The 22,946-nt window shown below is 35.6% G+C and overlaps 1 protein-coding gene across 1 annotated transcript in view; it reads left to right on the top strand.

The window, feature by feature from the left end:
* The window catches only part of LAMA1 (laminin subunit alpha 1), a 104,829-nt gene that overhangs the window by 55,607 nt on the left and 26,276 nt on the right, over positions 1-22,946 (top strand). Inside the window, exons 21-39 of the mRNA XM_038173915.2 lie at positions 310-490; positions 1,620-1,756; positions 4,337-4,573; positions 7,026-7,169; positions 7,506-7,685; positions 8,216-8,401; positions 9,291-9,418; positions 10,625-10,745; positions 10,868-11,005; positions 12,812-12,933; positions 13,905-13,991; positions 14,273-14,466; positions 15,302-15,444; positions 18,166-18,264; positions 19,206-19,317; positions 19,486-19,642; positions 21,583-21,793; positions 22,036-22,152; positions 22,237-22,400. Coding sequence (XP_038029843.2) covers positions 310-490; positions 1,620-1,756; positions 4,337-4,573; positions 7,026-7,169; positions 7,506-7,685; positions 8,216-8,401; positions 9,291-9,418; positions 10,625-10,745; positions 10,868-11,005; positions 12,812-12,933; positions 13,905-13,991; positions 14,273-14,466; positions 15,302-15,444; positions 18,166-18,264; positions 19,206-19,317; positions 19,486-19,642; positions 21,583-21,793; positions 22,036-22,152; positions 22,237-22,400 — 2,858 coding nt within the window. The remainder of the gene's footprint in view (positions 1-309; positions 491-1,619; positions 1,757-4,336; positions 4,574-7,025; positions 7,170-7,505; positions 7,686-8,215; positions 8,402-9,290; positions 9,419-10,624; positions 10,746-10,867; positions 11,006-12,811; positions 12,934-13,904; positions 13,992-14,272; positions 14,467-15,301; positions 15,445-18,165; positions 18,265-19,205; positions 19,318-19,485; positions 19,643-21,582; positions 21,794-22,035; positions 22,153-22,236; positions 22,401-22,946) is intronic.

Consider the following 22,946-nt stretch of genomic DNA (forward strand, 5'->3'; position numbering starts at 1 on the left):
GCCAGCACAGCCCTCTTTTGTCCTCATAGAAGTCTTCAAATTAAAATAAACTCAGAGTTTAAAACATAAAGTCTCACTAATGAGATTAGAGGACTTAGATGAGATTAGAGCATTTCAGTGTTGAGTTTTTCATCCAAATGCACACTTGCAAATGGCTGGGAACAGGGAATAGACAAGGCCAGGGAGTCCTCCCACTTCAGTCAAACAGAGCTGATCAATATTCATGCAGGTCAGGCAGCTGGGAAAGTAACTAACAGAAAATAAGCGCAGACTTGATGTTCTCAAACATATCTACTTCTTGTTCAACAGAATGGCTATTATGGATTGCTTACTGGACTTGGCTGTATTCCCTGCAACTGCAGTCAATTTGGCTCAGTCTCCGAGGTCTGCAACCATCAGGGGCAGTGTCACTGTTTACCAGGCGTGGCTGGAGAAAAGTGTGATCACTGTGCTCACGGCTTTCATTCGTTCCAGAATGGGGGCTGTACACGTAAGTTATAATCCATGAGTTTTCTAGGGTTGGCGTGGAATTTCTTTCAACGGTGTGTTTTATCTTATACTGCAGCAAAGTTCTGTTGTTCTGATAAAAATTCAAAAAAAAAAAAAAAAAAAGAGAGAATGGTTTCCCAGTATTTTGGTTAACGTAGGGAAGATAAGTTAAAAACTACTGCTATTACAGACTTTTATCTTTTTTTTTTCTTGTTTTATTCTTAAAAACGTGATTTCTGAATTGATAAGACATGCCATTGACTGTATTTTCCCATTATCTCTAAAATCTGTACATACCCAACTGCAAAATGTTAATCCAAACTGAGAACATACCAACAAAAAACCCACAAATTTATCAGGTCAATAAGATAACCTTTCAACACAATATAGCCAAAGGAATGCCTACCTTTTCTCCAATCTGACTATTTTTTTTTTTTCTTCATAGTATAGTAATGTGAATTCTGCAGTGAGATTATGTGGTAGGATTGTGTTTCTGAAAATACATACTGTGTCTTTACTAAGAATAAAATATCTCCTAGGTACCTTTTACCATTTCAGTTTTGAAAACTTTGTAAATTTTATTAAAATAATTAAAAACCCACTTAACTGAATTTCTTCTTTTTAGCAAGAACAGTGTTGCACTTCTTAAATAGACAAGTGCTTCCTACAGTAATGTCAGTTGATATAAATAAAATCACTATTTTCTCATTAATTAATAAGAGATTCTTGAAAAGTATGAATCCCTGAGATTAATTGTTTCACCTCTTTAAGAATATTATTGAATCTCTGATGAGAGATTCATCCTCTATAATAACGTTTTTCCCTACAAATTTACTTTTCTCCACAATAATTTTAATAGGCTTTGTTGACTCCCCTGTGGAAAAGCAGCACTGCTTCTTAAACCACCAATCAGGCTATATCAAGCAGAAATAACAGACTTTTAATAAAAAAGTGAAATGCCAGCCTGGTCATAATTTGTTTCACAATGGTTGGGGACAGCAAGGGGTTCCTAGTGGAATGGATAAACCATACTGAATAGTTATGAGAAGTAAGATTATCAGTAGTCATGCAGTTTCTTCTACATAGCCAAAGCAAATAAAGTTAATCATTTGGTCCTATTTCTCTTGCAGCCTGTGACTGTGCTCATACTCAGAACAACTGTAACGCAGATTCTGGTCAGTGCATTTGTCCCCCTCACACTCGGGGACCAAAATGTGAATTCTGTGAAGAAAATCACTGGGGACTCTCTCCTAAACTCGGCTGCAAGGTATAGTAGGCTGACTGAAAAGTCGTGGCTGTTCAAAGCAGTTTGCCATATGCTAATGCAAGGATTGGGCTCTTGTTACAAGGACCTCAAACTTTATTCTATGTCTCAAGGTGTTAGTGCTAGATACTCACATTAAAAATGGGAACACACACAAAAAAAAAAACAAACAAACCACAAAAGCAGACTAAAAAGTATTTCTTGAGGAACATTCTAAGAAGTATGTCTTTGAAAACATTTGTCTAGAGTGTCTGTTCCAAGTAGGTTCATAGATCATATAAAAATTGTGAAGTGTGTATTCTAGCTCTTAGTTGCATGAACAGTGATACTAGAGCAGATTTATAGCAACAATTGGTAGCAAGAAACATGCTTCTCTGTTAATTACAGCTTTAAGAACAATGAACTCTAGCTTGTTTTGAAAGTCACTATAGACTTTTTTCTGAGTATTTAAAATTAAAACAGTGTAAGTTTCCTGAGTGGAGAAATAGTAACTCCTGTTATCTCAGTTTAATGTTTGTTTAATCATTAAAACACAAACAGTGCAGGTCTAAGGAGTAGCAATCATTTACGCAACTAGGTTCACACAGTAAATTCCTATCAGATATGGCATTGGGCCAATCTTTATTTTATAAGTGCTGAGATTTTAAAAAGCCTCAGAATTACATGAATATAATGAGTAATTTTAATGCAGAAACCACAAATGTAATCAATTTGACAAGGTCTGTCATTATATGTGATAAGTACCTGACAAGCATAATCATCAGCCAATTATTTTTTTTCCTCTTTCCTTCTTTAGAGTAAGGATGATAAAATTGTCCTATAAACTTGGAAGAAGGTTTGCCATCTTAGCGATTTATAGAAACTTGGCAGCCAATCTTTAAACCATTAATTTGTCAGCTACCAGCTACTGCTATTCTTTACGTAAATGTTTTGCAAATACAACATGCTAGTTCCTGTGCATTTCATGTAAGGATGTGGTGGTGATAAGCTAACACCCCTTTAAGTGTTCCTTTCATAGGGTGATTCCACAGCACTTGCCACTGATCAAGTTAAATTAAAGGTGTGACTGCTCACCTTTGGTAATTTGCTAGCATTCCTTTATCTTCACAGTAAATAATATGGAATTACTTCAAGGTATTTTAGTTACTTTCATGATGCAACAATACTGAGATCTGCAAATAAGAGTCTCATCTCAACAGAGGCTCCAATGAGTTGGAATAGACAACATTGGCAATGGTTTAGGTGTGGTACAAAGTCTACTGGCAAACACGGTAGAGTCTCCTTCATGTTCTTGAGATGTATGAAATGGAGAAAGAAATCCCAACAGTCTGCTTTTAAAATGTAGACTGCATGAGTGGGGTACTTCATGTTTCTTGCAGTTTTCTCAGTATTCAGCATCCATTCCTGGGTGCAGTGATTGAGCAGAACTTCAGTCATGTTCTGCTTACGACCCGTTTCAAGTCAGGTGCTGCACACATTTAATTGTACCTCAGAATCCTTATTTATCCTTACCACATATAGATAGTAAATATTTTTATTATGATGATGCTTAAAATAGGGTGTAGCATTCAGAATTGTTGACCTTTACAACTTTGGCTCCTAAGTACCATTAAACCTGTTTGGTTGTAAAGTGTATTAGACTATGTACCTAGTGCTGATAGAGTAAAAACTCTGCTTAATATAAATAGAGTGATCAAGAAATGTGAAGAACTCTAGAGAATACACAGAGATGCTAATAGATCTTGTGGGCCTTTGTGCAGAGTGCTTTTACAAGGTAAGGCTTTTCATCTCAAAGAAATTATGAGAAAAAGAGTTGAGGAAAATGCTTATAGTCTGGTGAGGATAGATGGAAAGAAATTTTTGTTTGCACTGTTAGAAACAACCACAGAGGAAAATTGGACTTCAGTAACCACAGATGGGAAATTAAGACTAAAGATAACAGCCAGTCTGCCTCAAAAAAAAAGGACAACAAATTTTAAGTACAACCACTTTGCAAATTTGTTAAAACAAGTTCAAATTGCTGATTGAAATGTGGACTCTGCCAGGGATAAGTGTTCCTCTGGCACTGAACTGCATCTTTGGATTTTGAAAGATTCTCGGTTCCTGATTAATTAACAAATGAAGCTTGAGCAAGATGGAAACTCTATTAATGCTCCCTGAAATCTTCTAAGAACGTTAGTATTAAGATTTGTCTATTCTATTTTAAAATGATTCTACTCATATGTATTTCCTTCATCTAATATTTATATCACATTGTTGTAATTTATTTGCTAAACACAGTACTTTAAATAAGGTCTTTTGTAATTTTATCTTCTGGAACTGTTTCCTTCAACTCTTGGTTCCCACGTCTGGGAATCAACAAATTTTCTTACTTTTTACAATTCACTGTTTACTAGCAATACAATTCTTTGTTCAAATACAAATTAAGCAATCCTATGTTTATATGGAAGTTCTTCCCTTTTATATTATGTAGTAGTAATTGTTGACAAACATTGAGTTTTAATGGCCACTCTAAATTTATAGTCCTGTTTCTGCTGTAACAAAATTGTTTTTAAAGACTATTTATTATTTTTTCCCTCTAAGGCTTGCAACTGTAGTGACACTGGTTCAATCAATCTCCAGTGTGATGTATTGACTGGTCAATGCCAGTGCAAAGCTGAATTTGGAGGACAAGACTGTTCCAGATGTGCATTAGGCTACAGGGACTACCCAGACTGTGTTGCCTGTGACTGCGACTTAAGTGGAACCACAGCAGAGATGTGTGATGATACTGAAGGACTTTGTGGGTGTGAAGAAGAAACTGGCATCTGTACCTGCAAGGTACTGAAATATTCAGACTTTTTAATATATTTTTATATTTTTTAATATTTTTTATATTTTATATAATATATATAATATATCTTAGGAAATCATTTATTTCCTAAAGCTCATGGAAGCTCTAGGGCTGAAAGGGACTTAGTCTGCGTCCTTCCTTTGAGATATTTCTGAGTACACCGAAATCACTCCTAATGGATTTTCTGTGCCAGTGCTAAACAGGTCTTATGATTAGTCAGCTGGGTTAAAAACTGTTGGATGAGGTTCTCAGTTAGGGCAGACACTGCTGCAGGGAGCAGCACCAGCATTACCAACATGCGATTGTTACTTCTCTTCTCAGAAATTCCTGTGATAATAATAGACAGTTTGCCTCTCCTACCTCCCTCTGTTCGGTTTTAAGTATCCAGGTAATTTTATTTCCCATTTGTGGTCATAAAATTATTGCAGAACATTACTGTAGTTCTCTTTTAGACAAAACTCAGGGAATTGAGGTGGATGTGTGTTAAGAAGTCAGGATCAAATCTGTTGTATCCTTAATCATGAGAAATCATTTCTAACTTACTAATGCTGAATCCTTCCTAACTTTACAAAACAACTGTACATTTGATAGAACACTGCTGTCTTTCAAGTTTTTTACAGGAGTTGGCATATTTCACAACAGTCTCACTGAACTCCTAAATTCAAATTGATTGCATTTGCTAAATGTAAAATCCATGTGTTTTTTCTGTGTTAAGTGAATGTCTATAACCACATCACTCTTACAGTACATTCAGAATCCTATTTTTCATGAATCATTTCTGTAAGATGGAAATGAATGAGGGCTGTGGATGCATTCGTTCTACTTTTGCTGTAAGATTTCTTTCTGCCGCACAAAAGGCAAGTACACCTTTTCTGAACAGGACAAAGCATTAGCTATGAGTTCTGGGATAAAATTTTTGCAAACCTTATTCAATATATGAGATTAGTGCTAGAGACTTCAGTGTCACTATATTTCTTTGTATGATGTTAATGCCTTCTGATACAAAAACTATGCCATCTGAACTGTTTTTAATGACACAGTTTTTATGTTTTATTTATGGAACCTCCTTTTTGCCTTGCAAATAGTGCCAATAACAGCTCATAACTCATGGATTATTTTGGGGTTGCTATTTGAAAGGGTATTTTTCCAATACACATAGAGGATTGAAGACGGATATTCTGATTCAACGAGCAAAGAAAATGTTTCTACCTCAAGCCAGGGAAATTCTATTCCTTCATACCATAGAGTCTAAGAATACTCTGTAGTCAGTTACATTTTGAGTGTAGGTCACATTGACTGGTATCATCTTGAGTTTTCTAAGACAAACTCTGAGTTTAAGACAGTATCTTATTAAAAAGTTTGTTTCTTTCTTAATTTAAATGTGTAAATTCCTTACTGTTTTAACAGAGAATCATTTCACTCTCTGTGTATAGTTAGCATGTCTACAGCTTCTTTCATTCTGGATTTGAAAGCATTTTAAAAAGCTAATTAAATGTTAGAAAGCTCCAGTGGAAAAGCCATTTTATTGTTATCCTCATTATGTAAATAGAAAAAAAAAGGGGTACAGAGAAGTTTTTTCTGCTCATACAGACGTGGTTTTATTACACGTAGGAACAGCGTATTAATTCAGATGTTAAGAGTCTGCATTTGAAAATCCAAATTATATGATAGCAAGAAGCCAATACATGCAAAATGGAGAATTTCAACATTTTGCTTAATTTGATTATGTTGCAAGTTCAAATGTATGTTTCCTATGCTATAAACAAAAGCAGTGGTTAAGAATAACTGTGGTATTATTGCTAATAATGTAGCCTGAATGGACATTGTTGTATTAAAACAGAGGAAACATTAACTACAGAAATATAATAGAATGTTTTTTGTTTGATTGTTTGTTTGTTTTTTGCATCTGTTCTTGAAAGACACGGTGATAGAAAACTTACTTCAATGCAACAAATGTATGCTGACATAGGCCTCTCTCCAATCTTCTTATTAAGGATGGGATCAACACAGACACTAGTTTTTCTAGTGTTTGTTCAAGTTGGATTTACTAGTGGAGAACTGAGCATACAAACACACGGAACTAGGTCCCCTGATTTTTATTCATCCTGAACAGCTTCTTTGGCTTTGAGCCTGTTTTTCAGATGGGGATGGGGGGTAGGGAGACACTTTTCTGTCTTTAATGGAAAATACATAATTGGTAATTTTAGTTAGAAATTTGAATGCGTGAGTTTTGTTTGAATGTTCCATATTTTTGGTAAAACAGCATTACGTAGTAACAATAATAAAATCTCTTGCATAGTAAACCAGAAGAGATACAATAAATGACCAGCTGTTATATAGTTTATATACCCACTATTTTTTCTTCTAATAAGAGCCATCTTTCATTAAGCTAGCAAAGTAACATGAGTGTGTTGCTGTGCTTTTTTTTATTTCCTCCAGGAAAATGTATTTGGGCTGCAGTGCAGTGAGTGTAAACCTGGAACTTTTGCTCTGTCTGCTAACAATTCCCTGGGTTGTACTCCATGTTTCTGCTTCGGTCTGTCCTCATTTTGTTGGGAAGTAGAAGATCACGTGAGAATTCCTGTAAGTAAAGTGACATAAATGTATGGATGCTGTTTGTTATCCTCATGGTACCACTCTAGCATGCTGAAGGCTGTATACGTTTCATGAATCAGACTGAATACAATAGGTTAGCTCACAGAGTCAGAATAAAAAAGAAAGCAGTCTTCTTTCTGAAAACGAATCTTTCACTCTTCACTTTTTGTTTTTAATAGATATTAAAAATGTTTCCCAATTTTTTGGCTTGGGATGTTATTACTATAAAATAGACTGCTGACTATCTCAAAGAAGATGTGAACAGTATATTACACTAGGATAGAATATTTTCATTAAATTAATCTATTGCTCTTCATGTTGTAGATAACCCTAACTTCTGACCAGTCCATTCTGCATGTAGTAGCTCCAAGTAACCTGACTGGAACAGTGGAAGGAGTATTTTCACAATTTTCTGACATTTTACTGGATGCTACCATTGTCAGAAAATACTTAAATACAGAAACATTTTACTGGAGGTTACCAGAGCAGTTTCAGGGAGACCAGGTAAGACAATTAATTAATTGGAATGCTTTGTTGATCATTCTTTGTTGTATAAATGTCACTCCTTTATTGTATAATAGTCACTTTTTGAATGAACTTATTTACGGCAAGCACAAATAATATGTTTACATTTTCTAATGAGATTTTTCTTGACCCTGTAACTGGTAGCACCCATATTTAATTACTGTGTTACTCTTCGGAGATTGTATGTGATATATTCAATTTTAGTTTAGAAACTGAAAAGAGCTTTCAGCCTTGACAGTAGATTCAGAATATAGATCATGGAATGGTCTGCTTAGGAATTAAGTGAAAGTTACACACCTTGAAAGAATAAAAGAAGAAACTGTGCCTGCTATTTAGAAATACACATTTGACCTTGGTACAAAAACTGCTGAGTTTAAGTCATTTTTCATGTTTTATTGCTAATTCATCAAGGAACTGTCAGTTTTCAAATCTTCTGATGACTTTAAAATATTTTCAACTAGCAGCTATAACCTTGGAATAAATAAAATAATAACTTTATATCCAAACAGCTCATGGCATATGGAGGCAAGCTGAGATATACTGTTGCTTTTTATGCTTTGGATGGCTTTGGAACCTCAAATTTTGAGCCCCAGATTCTAATGAAAGGGGGTCGTACCAGCAAATTGGTCATCTATGTAGACATCCCTTCCCCAGAAAATGGAGTAAGAAGTGACAAGGAAGTGGAAATGAAGGAGGTAAGCTGAAACATTGGTGTGGAAATGGGGATGTTTATATTCTCTGAGCTTTTATAGAGAAGCCCCATGTATATAAGTAAATAAAAAATGCATACTTGGTTTCAACTAGGCTGAGTAAAAATAGAGTACTTGGATTAAAATGCATCTATTTTATAACAAAAATGTCTGGAAAAATCTTGTTATAGAAGCAGATAACATTTTGACATTGTTTCCTCTTTTGGAAGTGCTGAAGGCGTGTTTGTGCTTTTCAAAGACAGACACAGATTTCAATGGTAAATGACATACTGCCAGGTATTGTCACCATCAGTCAGTCTCACAGTTTTGTAGCCTGTCTGTTATACTCTCAGCCCAGGATTATCACATGGGACTTGAATGTTAGTCTAGCGGGAGCATTAAGTTTCACTAGTGCTCACAGGACAGTTTCAGAAGAGAGAAAAATGACATTATTTGGTCCTAAGACTCTCTGCTGCATGGGGCTGAGGTTAGGTCTAATCTCTCTTCTTGACAGGAGGCACGACACAGTTAAAGCAGATGTCTTTCTAACTACATGTAGGAAGAGTGGTGTGAAGTCCCCTTTCTTTGTCTATCCAGGTTCTCTAGATCGAGGAGGAAAAAACAAACAAACAAACAAAAATAAAAACAAACATGCAGATCTGGATTGCTGTCCTGTAGAAACTGGGTGTGGAGGCTGGAGGCAGAGAAAGAAAGGAGAGGCAAATGTTATAAAATTAGTCTTGTTCTAACATGCAGCTAGAAGTTGGATTTTCTGGGACCAAGGGTATAGACATAGTCACTGACTGTATTTCTGAAAGAGAGTGTGAAGAAGAGACCATTACCTTTAAGTGAGCTTGAACACTCATGGTTTTAATAATGTGTCATGTTCCCCTAGGATTCTTGGAAGTATTTTAATTCTGTATCTGAAAAGCCTGTCTCACGTTCTGACTTCATGTCTGTGCTAAGCAATATTGAATACATCCTTATCAAGGCAGCCTATGGCCAAGGATTACAGCAAAGCAGGTAAAGTAATCTCTGACTGCATTTACTATAATGTAACTTAGAAATAGTCCCAGATGAACCATACAGTAAAGATTTAACTCAAATTAGACATATTTCCAATTTCCTATTTATGACTTTTATTGTTCTTCATCTGATAAGAAAACATTTATTACCTTTAATGTGAAGCAGAATCTCTCTTTAATTCTTTCTGTAAAACACTAAATGTCTCTGCTGTTTATTTTGATAGAAAAGCCCATAAAGAAGCATAAAGCCTTACAGGCTGATGCAGTGGTCTGCAGGTTGGGCAATATAGTTAGAAGATTTCTAAATTATTTCTTCCCCATCTTATTTTTATAGGTATTGAAATTTTTGTTTGTTTTTCATTTTCTGGTGGAAGAAATGAAACACCTGATCCTCTGAGTTCATTTGTTTGTACAAATCTAGGTCAATCCTGTAGCTTCATGTACTATGGACAGTGGTAGCAAAGTATTCCCACCTCAGAATTGTAACATTTGACTGCAGTTTTGAACAGAACTAAGTTACTAATGAAAGGAAGGAGATGGTATATGATCATCCCATCTGTTTGTTTAGAAACAAGACAAGCAGAGATGCTTCCAGTGAAAATTCTTACATCTTTACAGCTGTGAAGTAGAGCAGATCCACCTCCAGATTTGGGATTATATTTGATTCACAGGCTGTCAACTATATTTTTGCTAGCTCTGTCAAAACATCTGTGGAACAGAGCTGTTGTATTTCTTTTTAGTATATCTGAGGCCATACTTCATTGTCTTGCATGGAGGATTTGTCAGCTTTAGTGGACCCATGGAAATCAACCCATATTACTTGAAAGTACTTCTGATTTGTTTGCTGTAGGTCCTGAAATCCCATACCTAGGTAAAAACAAACAAATAGATTTTATTGAGATGTTTCCACAGACTCATAGAATAGTTTGGGTTGGAAAAGACATTAAAGATCAACTAGTTCCAAACACCCTGACATGGGCAGGGGATATCTTTGATGTGGAAAATGGGATCACAGAAAAGCGTGTATGTGTGTATGTATATTTATATATGTGTGTATATGTGTGTATATATATATATATATATATATATATATATATATATATATATATACACATACACATCTTGAAATATTAAAAAAGTTTGTATAGTTCTGCTGCTAGGACTTTTCTAAATGTTCATGCTGTCTTCTGCATGTATCTTGTAGAATTGCAAATATCTCAATGGAAATTGCAGTGAAGTTTGAAGAGATGCATCGAGGCAGATCTAGAGCTCACCTTATAGAGCAATGTAGATGTCCTGCTGGTTATACTGGATTCTCCTGTCAGGTACTAAATCCTCAAATCCTTTCTTAGTTAGATAACAAAAAGGTCACATAAATGTTTTTTGTTCAAAACTGTTGGCAGACATGTTTTTTTGTTTGTTTTAATTGTGCTCCCCTTACACACAGAGCTGTGCTCCAGGATACTACAGGGAGAAGCCTACAGAACTTGGTGCAAGAGAGTCTCATACTATGATAGCACGTTGTTTGCCATGTCAGTGCAACAATCACAGTGAAACCTGTGATCCTGAAACTGGAAAGTGCTTGGTATGTACACTTTATGCATTTTTGCATTGGTTTCACCTGGGCATATAATGGCTGTAACCTGTGAAAGGAGTTTTTGGGAGAAGTATGTGTATGTACTGTTTGGAAAAAGTATAACTTCCCCTCCATCTCTACAAAAAAATAGAAAATCTGAGTGCTAATTTCCTTAGGGGTCCATTCAGTAAAATTCTCAAGCTTTTTGAGCATTGATGTCTTCAAAATCATGAATTATTTTAGGTTTAATTTCATTTTAAAAACAAGTTCTGTGTATCAGTTCAATATATCTGTTTGTTTTATTATTTTTTTCTATTTTATTTTTTATTTTATTATTTATTTATTTATTTATTTTTATTTTTACCTGTGTAAAATGTTTACCTGTGTGTTTTATTTTTACCTTGGCCTGGCCAAGGTCTGCTTAATCACACAAAAAGGTATGAAGTAAAAGGAGTAAGGCACACCATACCACAGACTAGGTCAAAGTCAAATTCTGTGTCTCTACTGAAGAGAATATATTTCAATTTTCTTTAAATAAGTTTTTTAGTCTTTTTTTTTTTTTTTTTTTTTTTTTTTGAGACTTCCAGAGAATAAAGTAGGGTAGGGATATGTTTCAGCTAAGTTAATTTTTTCACTTCCCTCAGTTTGTTCCAAAGGTTGCAAAGAGGGTCCACTTATGACTAACACATTGCCTCTTGTCTTGTCAGCTAACCAAATACAACATGCTGTCAGTTCTCTGCTACAGTTTAATGAGCAGATATTATTTCCTAAATTTTTTTTCCTAACTTTTTTTTTTTCAGTTGCTTTGCTTTTTTCCAGTAGTGAGTTGGTTAGTTCAAAGTCTTCTGCTGATTTTATTTTTGAAGCCATTTTTTAAATTAAGTTTCCTCAGTCCCTCAGGCTTTTTGTAAACTATTATTTCGCCTAAAATATGAATCTCATGAGTAAGAATGATGGTTCTCATTGCTATGAGGCCAAAACACATGGGCCTTTCACACTAAAGAATAATAGTCATTCATCCTCTCAGACTCTCATTGGAGGGTAGCAAGTCACCCACATGTTACAATTGCTCAGAGATTTCCATCTGAGTAGTGTAGGCAAAAGAAATGGTTTTCACCTCTGACTTCTGCTCCCATACAGTAATAGACTGCATTGTTACTGCTTACTGTACTCAGCTAACCTCTGAAATCTATACACTCACAAGTAGAAGAATCATAGAAAAAAAAGGAGAAAAGAAAGAAAGAAATTGAATTTTATTCACTTAGGAGACGAGTCAATTAAATTATGTTTATATCACTGATTTAGTGTTTTAACATTAATAGCACTGGCTACTGATCAGTACTCAAATTAAGTATAGTGTCTGTGAGTCCTAACGGTGATTGTTGTTTGGCTTATAGCAGTGAAATGCTTTTGCTGAAACACTGATTTTTTTTTTTTCCTTTTTGGTCCAGGTATCCTATTTAATTTTTCCATCATTTGCTTTTTTTTTTTTTTTTTTTTTTTTTTTGCTTTGTACTGTGATTCCCTAGCCGGAATTGGATTAATAGAAGCAGAAATATATGAACCTTAATGGAAGTTGAGAACAGATATTAGGTCAGCCTGTCTGCTAGGGCATTCACATAATGGAAAATATGCTGGCATTCTGCTTATTTTTGCATAAAAAGTCCCTCTACCCAGAGAATGCTGACCAATGGGTGGTGGCATTTAGAGGCGATTGTCAAAGACCTTAGGCATTTATGGATTGGGGAGAAGATAAAATTCCTCTTGTTTGTTGTTGTTTTAAACCGTCTGAATTCCTTTTCTTTTGTGTATCAGAACTGCAGAGATAATACAGTTGGTGATTACTGCAATGCTTGTGCCCCAGGATACTATGGTAAAGTAATTGGATCTGTCAACGACTGCTCTCTTTGTGCCTGTCCCAGAGCCAACCCTGTTAGGTAACCAGAACTTATTAAATCCAATATATATTTTAGCATTTCATTTGCCTTGTGGTGTATGTCCCATCTCCTACTCCCCCTACTCTATGGCAACAGGAGATTTTTATTGTTACATGTTCTTAATCTTTAGTCATCTGAAAGCTATCTATTTTAGTAAGTAGAACTTGCATTCTGAGTTTTTCACATCTAGTGATAACTTTGTGAAGTTTTAAAATAAAAAGATTAACTAATAGATACATCGCTCTATTCTCTAAGAATAGATCAGTCACACAGAAGATTTTATGGATAATGGAGTAAGATGCTCTGACATATTTTAGTTTCAAATGTGGTTCCCTTTCACTCAGCTCTCTTGCCTTTTCTCATCTGTAAAATGGTGATGAAACAATAGCTATAAATCAAGATGCTGATTTCTTTGGAGTATTTTTGGCAGCGGGCTCTACTAGTACAGAAAATCTGAGACCTCCTCTGTGCTCAGGGTGCTGATCATTGGCCATGCAGAGGGCTATACAGAGGTAGGAAACAGTTCACACAGACAAGGTTTACTTGAAATTGGCTGCATCCTTAAGGTGGTCACCAGAACTTTCCTACTGCAACAGGACATAGCTGACAGCCTCCATTCTGGCACACAAGAGGCATAACTTCTCTGCTGCTCTGGGGAGGGTGAAGTGGGAGAGGTCACTAGTATTAAATGACTCATGAAAAGTCTCTTTCAATTTGTTTATGCAACATCTGTTTTTCATTGTCTTATCTTTCAAACTGAAGGTCATAAGATGCTTTAGCATAGTATACAGTAATGGATTTGCATCAGGAATGCAAACTTTTAAATTCAAAGCACTCATTTTAGCCCATTGCATCATATTGAGCAAATGATGCTGTTGCTTACAAAATTTGACCTGTGGCTGAAAGAGTTCTCTGTCATTGTATGTTTTCTTATTTATGTGCTAGCAGGTATTTGTTTTTCCTTCCTCCAGTTTTAGTCCCACTTGTGTTCTAAAAGGTGTCCAAGATTACCACTGTGATGCTTGTCTCCCAGGATATGAAGGACAATATTGTGAAAAGTGAGTTGTACACATTGTTCCCACTTATCCCCAAACTTCAAGGACAGTTTTGATTAATAAAAGCTGTATATAGTTGTTTATAGCTGTATATAGCTGTTTATAGTTGGAATTGATCATTCAGTGTTTATAAATAGGCATATGAAAATGTGCTCAAGGATTTAGAGTGACTTGTTAGTTACTGTTTGGAAACTATTAATTAAAAGTCTATCAGTGACTCAAATATAACGTCTGATTTTATGATGATCCCCTCTGATGTTGATGTCCCATTCTTCCCATTGTAGGTGTTCCCTCGGGTATTACGGTGATCCTCAGCTGCCTGGAGGCAGCTGCCATCCATGTCAATGCAATCCAAGTGGCTCTGTTCATGTTAATTGTGATCATGCCACTGGCAAGTGCCTCTGTAAGCAGGGAGTGACAGGACAGCTCTGTGAGGAGTGTGAAGCAAGACATCTTCTTGTGGAAGGAGAGTGTGTTTGTAGGTGAACGTGTTTACTTTTTCAGTGGGCTTTAGTTTGTTCCAGTGATACTTATATGCACATTATTATTACTTGAGTGTTTTTATGTCGAGTCCTATTCTTTCTATGAAAGAAAGGAATATTAAGAGCTTAATATCTCTGTAAAGCAGGGGGGTTAAGCTACATAGACAACATGTAGAGGCCCCTTCAAACCTCAGCCATTCTGTGATTCTGTGAACACAGAGGATACTGCAGTACAAACCATAATATCAGACAAGCAGTTAATCCTTAAATTGGCTGAGGTAGTACTACAAACAAATTTAAGTTCTGTATGAGACAGTGGATAGCAGGATTATCCAGCAAGTGTGGTAATCTGATTTTATAATGAACTGGGAATAATGAACTGGAAGAACTCAGGTTTTGCTTTATACAAGTGAACAAGAAACAGGGTATAAATGTAATTTTACCACATGGGCTTGGATTCCCTGTCTTTAGAACCTGTTTGGTGAATGTTAATGGCATCACCCTGTATTTACAGCAATACTGTTAATAGATGCAATATCCATATTATATATATAACAAGCAGCTTGGTAGCCAGCAGGATCAATGTGGCTTGAATGTGTGCTAACATAAGGAGAGTGTGTTTGGAATAGATCCACTTCTGGGGCAAGTGTGGAAGAGCAATAGTACAAACCTGCGTATTCAAAATTATTGAATTCTATCGGTTTTAACACAAAAAGTACACATACATATTTTTTTGTTGTTTACACATAATGTGTAAACAACAAAAATAATCACACCAGTTTGTTTTTTTAACACTAATATTGCTTCCCTTTTCTGAAATTGTTTCTCTAGCTTGTGATGACAACTGCACAGGAGTTTTGCTAAGTAATTTAGATAATATCAACCAAGCCATACTTTCAGTGAACCTCACTGGTATTGCCCATGTGCCCTATGGGATATTGTCAGAGCTGGAGAATGCAACAAAACATCTGAAGGTAATACAATCACACAAATAATAGAAATATTTAGTCACACCTTTAAAGCGAAACTTGTAAGTGACGTACCAGATTAAGATCTTTACATTTGTTATAGAAATACATCTTAAGCCGCTTAGATCCCTGTATTTCTTTCTTTGTATTTGTTGTACAAGCATTTAAATAAATGCCTGAATATAATTTTCAATCATCTCTGATTGTTGAATGTGCTACATGTGCATGTTACACCTGGATTATTTGGATCCTTAGTATTGGCCCAGATTTACTGAAAGTCAGCAGCATAATTTTCAGCAATGAAATAAACACCTGGCCAGGTCCCTTTTTGGTCCCTTGGCTAAAGAGCTGTCAAGGCTGTTCCCTCAGATTCCCAGGGAAGAAAGATTCTGGCAGGCTGCTTCCCCGTTATGCAAGGCTCCTTGGATGCAGCCATTTGCTTTCCTTATAGTTATGTGGCAGTCCAAGTGTCTTCCTCTGTACTGTCACGAGACAAAAGTCAGGCAGAATATTTATGTTGGACCCTTTCAGACTGCTCGTTGCACATTTTACCTCCCAGTTTCCTGCTGCCTTAAAGCATGAAATACCACGTTCTGTGGTCTTAGAGGTTCAGTTATTGTAGGTGAATGTGGACTCTGCACAAAGTCAGAGGTAAACAGAACTATTCCCTTCTTCATGACTACTAAAATAAGCATATTTATCAATAAGAATCTGCTGAGCAGTAACTTTAGCAAGGGAAGCGCTAAAACAGAAGAAAAAATAGCCTCTTTCTATTCCACTCTATCACAACAAAATCAGAATAATATAAGCCTTCTTGTACTGATAGATTTTGCAAATTAAGAGTTTTAATTAAAATTTCATTATTTAAAATGTGAGGTAGGCTGAATTCTGATCATTGTGCTTTGAACTATTAATAATTACAATATCTGAAGGCAAGCTGGGTTAAATAACATGTATCTGTGTCAGCAGAGGCAGTCTTATCCTTTAGTTTTAGATGCTAACATTTTAGTTATAAAAATTCAGTTATGCTTCCCTTCCTGTATGCCATGAAGGCACAAACATACCAAATTATTGTAATACTTTAAGGATACAGTTGACTTGCTTCCTCTAACTGTTTTGCATTTGTGTAGGAGCATCATCTTCTGGGAGCATAAATATTAATCAATATGTAACATCTGTTTAGCACTTCAGTTATAAAACACTCAAATCATATGTAAAACCAAAAAAAAGTTCAAATTTCTGGTTTAATACATACCTTTTTTGTATTAAAATCAAATCAGCTGTCACTCTCTTGTAAGTGCACTATTTAAGGGATCTAAAACTGATAATAAACCTCTTGTGACTTAGTTTATTCTGTTTGTGTAAGGCCACAATGTTCTTTGAGCAATTTAGTCTTGAGGATAAGTTGGTAGTCTCATAATTCTTCTGTTTTGGAAGCAAGTATTCCCATCCTTCGGGTTAGTGAAATATTTCCTTTACTGTTTGACTTGTACAAAAGTAACTGTACCTGGAAGCTGGAAAATCCCTAGTTTTATTTATGTGAATTACAGGTACTCTCTGAAGGGCTCTCCCCTCCGTTGTATTGAATCTTTACCTCAAGCTGGTTGCTCAGGGACTCATATTCCTTCTTTTCTGGGTGTGGATTTTCAGTAAAGAGAAAGTTATCAGACTGTCTACTCCTTATTGTGTCTGCACCTCTAATCCATCTGAGTACATCAGTAATTCTGTTTTTCTCATTAAAGCCCCCTGCTTTACTCCTCATGACATGCCTGGGCATATTTGCTATCCAATTCTGGGTTTCTGAACTCAGCTTTAAAAAAAAATATTACTGTGCCTTGTCCCGGGAGCCTCAAGAACTTCAGCTTCTACTGCAATTTATCTCACTTATTTTTTCCTCAACCTGAGAAGACTCTGAAATTTTCATTTGACACAAGGCTGTGTGGTAATCCTGCATATTCCTTTAAAAAGCTGGGCAAAATGATACTTGTTGTGATGTTTATAATGGTTCGTTCTGAAAGATCTGAAATCTAAACCCAACTTTTTCCCAGACATGCCCTTCTTGTAAGAGATTCCTTATATTGCTTTGCATCTGTAGAGAAGCGGTATTCTGTTGCAGGCCTTGACTGTATCAAATATGATAAAATTGGGTACAATGGCCTATTTATTGCTATATAGAGCAGTTTTGAGGTGGCCTTGAAGTCATATACAGACTATTATTGATGAGAGGATCCACAGGGCAGGGTTGCTTGTGTTATTGGAGTGCCAAAAATCTTGAACTTCTGAGTGCTGTGCACTGGATTTGACCTTGAAACAGCTCCAAGGCCATCCTCACAGATGTACACTAAATACAGCTGTTTTGACAAGCTGCTGAAACTGTAGCAGCTGTGGGACTGGATGGAAACATTTAATTTGATGGGCCTTTGAACTTCTCAAAGTAGCTTATTTGGAGAGCTCAGACTGGTGAAATGGAGAATCAGGAAAGCAGAACATTATGCTTCCCTCTTATTACTTGATTAAAAGTGAGACAGCTGGATCTAGAAATTTGTTTCCTTATCTAAAGAAATGACACACTTTGTTGCATCAACTCCTATGTATGTCTCAAGTGTCTTGCAAATCAGTCATTTAAAGAATATAAAAATGGTGTAAATAGTGTGCATAGTTATTTTCGTCCCATACATTTTCTGGACACACAATGAAGTCTTTAAATTAGTGTGTTGTTTCTTATAGGGGTCTGTTATTTCTAGAGAAGATCCAGCTTACTCATTAGCTACAGCAGAAGAAAGTCTTCTGAGTTTATCAGGAGGTTTTGCTCAGTTGCCTGAAGAGGTAGGTACTGACGACTTTATCCTTAGCCTTTGTGGAGAGATCTTTTGAGTCTTCATAGCATTGTATATAAATGCCAGAGTGTTGTTTAGACATATATATATATATATATATATAAGTTGAAGAACTGAGTGACAGAATTCTGTCGATTCTGTAGTCTTTATGGGGAAAGAAATTAATTGACCTTTGGAAATCTTCAGCAGACTACAGTGTTTTATGATATTGTACAGGAGATTTACATTGTTTCTGTTGAAGCTCAGTAGCTTTTTAATTATTTTAAACACAATGCTATAAATATTCAGCAGTGACATAATTTTAAATTAGCTCCACATGCTAGAACCAGCGAAAAGAAAAGTTCTTCGGTTTTAGGGCCTTAAATAATTTCTGAGAAAAAAAAAAATCTGCTGAAAACCCTACATTTATGTTTTTTGATGTTTTTTTGTTTGTTTGTTTGTTTTTTGTTTTTGTTTTAACACCAGAAAAGCTTTACGTAGGAAATTGTCACTAGTTCTTTGTCCATTAGTTCTCATTTGATCACCACGTGTACCTATAGTTTGCCGACCATGTGTGACTAATACAACTAGGCGCTTGCACTAGCAATATTGTTGTTGCTAAGAGTGATTGTCTTTAAAAGTACGTGGTGTCTATTATATTAAAAGAAACAGCTTTGGTAATTACCTAAATTATATGTAAAAAGTAATTGATAAAAAAAAAATCACTGATATCAGGGGCTGGAACTTTCAAAATAATGAAGTTGCAGGCATCTGAAAGCATGGAACTGTAATTTTTTTGACTCAGCGAGATGTGCCTTATTAAAAAAATACTGTTTCCTCTCAGAAAGCATTCTCAATGTTGGGAATAAATGTAAAAATTGTAAAAAATTGTCATTAAAATTGATAGTATTTTAACAGAACTGTCAAAGATTGTCTCTGATTTTATTCCAGTCATCTAGAATTTTGAAAAAAGCTTGGCAGCTTAACACAATGACTCATGAAACCAGGAATAAAAGTAAAGAACTGATTGGGTTTATTGACACGGTACATACAGCCATCAAAGGTATTCTGCTTTTAAGATATCACCATTTCTTTGCACAATTTACAAAGGTATCTCCTTTGTAACTTTTTAAAGAACTATTTATTTGCACAGAAATGCTGCAATTTTTTACAGGAGTTTCACATACTCTTTTATTAGTGCTATGACTAAGTCGTTTATTCTCTTATTTAGTACTTGCTGAAGTTGCAGTGTCACTAAATGAAACACTGGATCTCCCACTGCCAAATGCTACATCTCAGAGCCTTCAGGATGATATTTCTGCCCAGCTAGATGCATTGCGCAAGAAAGATTTTGGTCAACAGCACTACAATGCTACCAGTCTCCTGAAGTAAGCCTAGTCTACTGGAAACTTTGTTTCACGTATGTTTGTACTATGCAATACTGCTTCTTTGGGAGAGATATGGAGAAATTTTGTGCCTTAATAATAGGCTGTGCTGTTATAACTAGCCCTGCTGAAGCCATATGAACTCTGAATTTGTGGTTACCTTATTTGAAGATACTTCTGCATCTGATATGATACTAATATAGCCAAAGGCCGTTCATTCGGGTGTGATACAAAGATGTATCACAGTAAGTGAAAAGAATCACTGATTTCAGTTGTAATCAGATGTGAATTTGATTCAGATCTGGCCCTAATACATATGGCTAGGAGATATGGTAGAACAGTTTGTCAGCTGCAAGCCCAAGAGTTGTCAGATCTACTTAAGGACATGATAATAGATAGTCGATGGAATATGTATTGACTAGATTTGCAAATGAAATGAAGCCAAACCAAACGTCAGCATTATGAGACACTGTTTAAAATTTGTATTTATTATCTTGATTTGCCTGCAATTAAAGGCTATTTTAAAATGGCTTTTGAATTCATTATTTATTGGTGCTTGTTGCCAGACTTGGCAATATAAAACATTAGCTATTCCCACAGTCAGCATAACTTTGGAAGTGGAAGGCTAGCTTCCACTGACACTGTGAGAGTAGTAGTGCTGGCTTCAAGGGACAGAGGTTTAGATCAGGAATATTTCTGAAAAATTGCTTTTTCTTTATTAAATCCTTTAGATTAGGCAGAACAGTTTTTTTTTTTTTTTTTTTTTCAGGTAGGATATCTGATTTTTTTTGACAGACTCCTGTGCTTTTCTTTGTACTGAATATTAAGCTGTACAGCAGCTAAACGGACGTGAAAATGGCATGGGAACGTACTGTTTATTCTTATAATTATTAGGAACTTGAAATAGCTTTTTTTCACTTGGTAAAATGTCTAATGTCCTGTCCCATATTAAGAGAATGTTCTGACTTTCAGCATCAGCTTGAGCTGTTATACAAGGCATTCATAAATTAAGTTTTTCAATTACATACTCTATTGAAATTCCTGAAAGTTCTCTGGTAAGTCCTTTGACAGAATGAAGGAGAGAGTTAATAAGATTTATTAGATAGTCAGCTCTGCAGAATTTATCATGCAGTGCAGCTGTAAATTCAAAACTGACTTAAATAAGCAGCATTTTTCGGAATGCAGAAGTTACCACATGGCTTATAGTGGATTGAACTTGTGGCGACATACTGTTAAGCATCACTCATAACTTAAGTCTCCTCACGTTTGCCATGTACGGTAGAATTTCCAAGCCATTTGGAATATATAATCTTTTTACTGTATACTGAAATAGAAGTCACCACTGTCTTGTAAAATATGTTAATTCTTGTAACTTTTTAAGTTCATAGTTTCTGAGTTTGAGGACTCTGAATTATTAGTTTGAAGCAATAAATGCAAAAGCACATCTGCTATTCAATATGAAAGATAGAATGTATCGTGATATAAACTATGCTGCTTCTACTTTGGCTAAAGATCAATATGATTTGAAATCAGATTAATAGGGACAAAGTACATAAATAAAATGTCACTTACAGGAGTTAATGTGTGCAGCATATGTGCATAAACAAAGAGAAACAGAGGAATAGACTTTCAGGATCATTTTCAGTTCAACTTCTTCAGTATTAGAAAGTGTTCAAATGGATATGCAAATATTCCCAAATAAACTAGTTGAAGAGATTAACAACTGTCTAGATCTGGGAAGATTACCCAGGTAATATCTCTAACTGATTTCAAAGTATAAGTACAGAGATGGTTTCTTTCAAGAGTCATTCTAATTATGCCGTTTATTTTTATTTGATATTTAAAACTTTCAGGATTCTTGCACATGTATCTTACAGTTCTGGTTACTTGCTTCTTTCCAGTGTCATTGCTCTTAATTGATGATTTGATTCCCACTTTGCCAGAGCTGCAGAAAATTTGTTGCTCCGGGTTCAAAAGGAGTATCTTAGACCCCAGCAGGACCTTGCTGAGCTGAAAAAGAATGCAAGTCAGCTCTTATCGAAGCACAGCAGCAGACTGCAAGATGCCCAGGATCTGGTGAAGGAGGCACTGGCTAACATCAATGAGACCAATCGCTTGTTTCCTCTTATCTCTAGCAACCTGGGAGAATTAAATGTAAGACTGGACAATCTGCATTGTTATGCAAGAAATATCAAATGTGAAATTGTGTTTATAAGTTTCTTTTTTGACTTTCGTAAAAATGTACACATTTAAACATGTTGATCTGTGTAATATCTTAAAAACTCAAAACAAACCAGGTCCTTGTTTGAAAGCAAACAAAAAGATTATATAATGTATGAACTTATCTACACTAATTAACTTACAAACTACTATAAAACAATTGTTCTATGCTATAGGAAAAAAAGCTGAATATAAAGGAAGGTAAAGAAGCTTCAACCATGCTTATTAAAGAAGGAAGGATCCTAGTGAATGTTGCTGCTTCTGTTGTCCAAGACGTAAAGAACTCTACATCTGTAAGTTCTTAACATCCTTTTTGACATTATCAAGTGGATTTTGTTATTGGAAAACAAAAAAGAGGAAAACATTTTGTTCGACAGAACCTGGAGGTCCACCAGGATGGGCTAGTTCTATGGAGTACCAACTTGCGACACCATGTGGATGAGCTGGTGATGCAGATGTCCGTGAGAGGAGTGCTCGACCTGGTATACAGAGCTGAAGATCATGCTGCCCAGTTTCAAAGACTTGTAGATGCACTGGAGAGGTAACAAACTCAGAGAAGATGAAATTGTGAGAGGCTTTATTTACATTATAGTCAGATTTAATTTAAATAGGTAGTAGTAGCTTAATCCTAGTAGCTTAAAGGGAACAAAATCAGTTTTTATCCCCCATTTCATTTCAGTTGCTTTTCACCTCTAAGGTAGTGAGTGCACAGTGTCTTTATGAAATGATACAGAGGGGGTTGACAAGACTTGAATTTCATGTGGCTGACTTACACAGTAACGAGTGAGTTATTAAGTGCCCAGTGAATATATCAAGGCATGACTTGAAAAGCTTGTGGTCTGTGTATGAATACTTCTTTGACAATATATCACTGAATCTCATCAAGAAGCTATTCTTGCTATGCCTGCATTATTGTTGCTATCAAAGCATCTTGCAGAAATGAGTGGGTTGCAATCCCAAATGGACTCAAATGCACTCTTAGAATTTTCAAGTTGGGAAGTTATTTGAGTTATTTCAATGGAAATACTTTGTCCCAGGAATACTTCTAGGACTCTTGCTGCTTTGTCTTATAAAATCAGCAGACATG

This window comes from Anas platyrhynchos, chromosome 2 (genome assembly GCF_047663525.1).
Source record: "Anas platyrhynchos isolate ZD024472 breed Pekin duck chromosome 2, IASCAAS_PekinDuck_T2T, whole genome shotgun sequence".
NCBI lineage: Eukaryota > Metazoa > Chordata > Aves > Anseriformes > Anatidae > Anas > Anas platyrhynchos.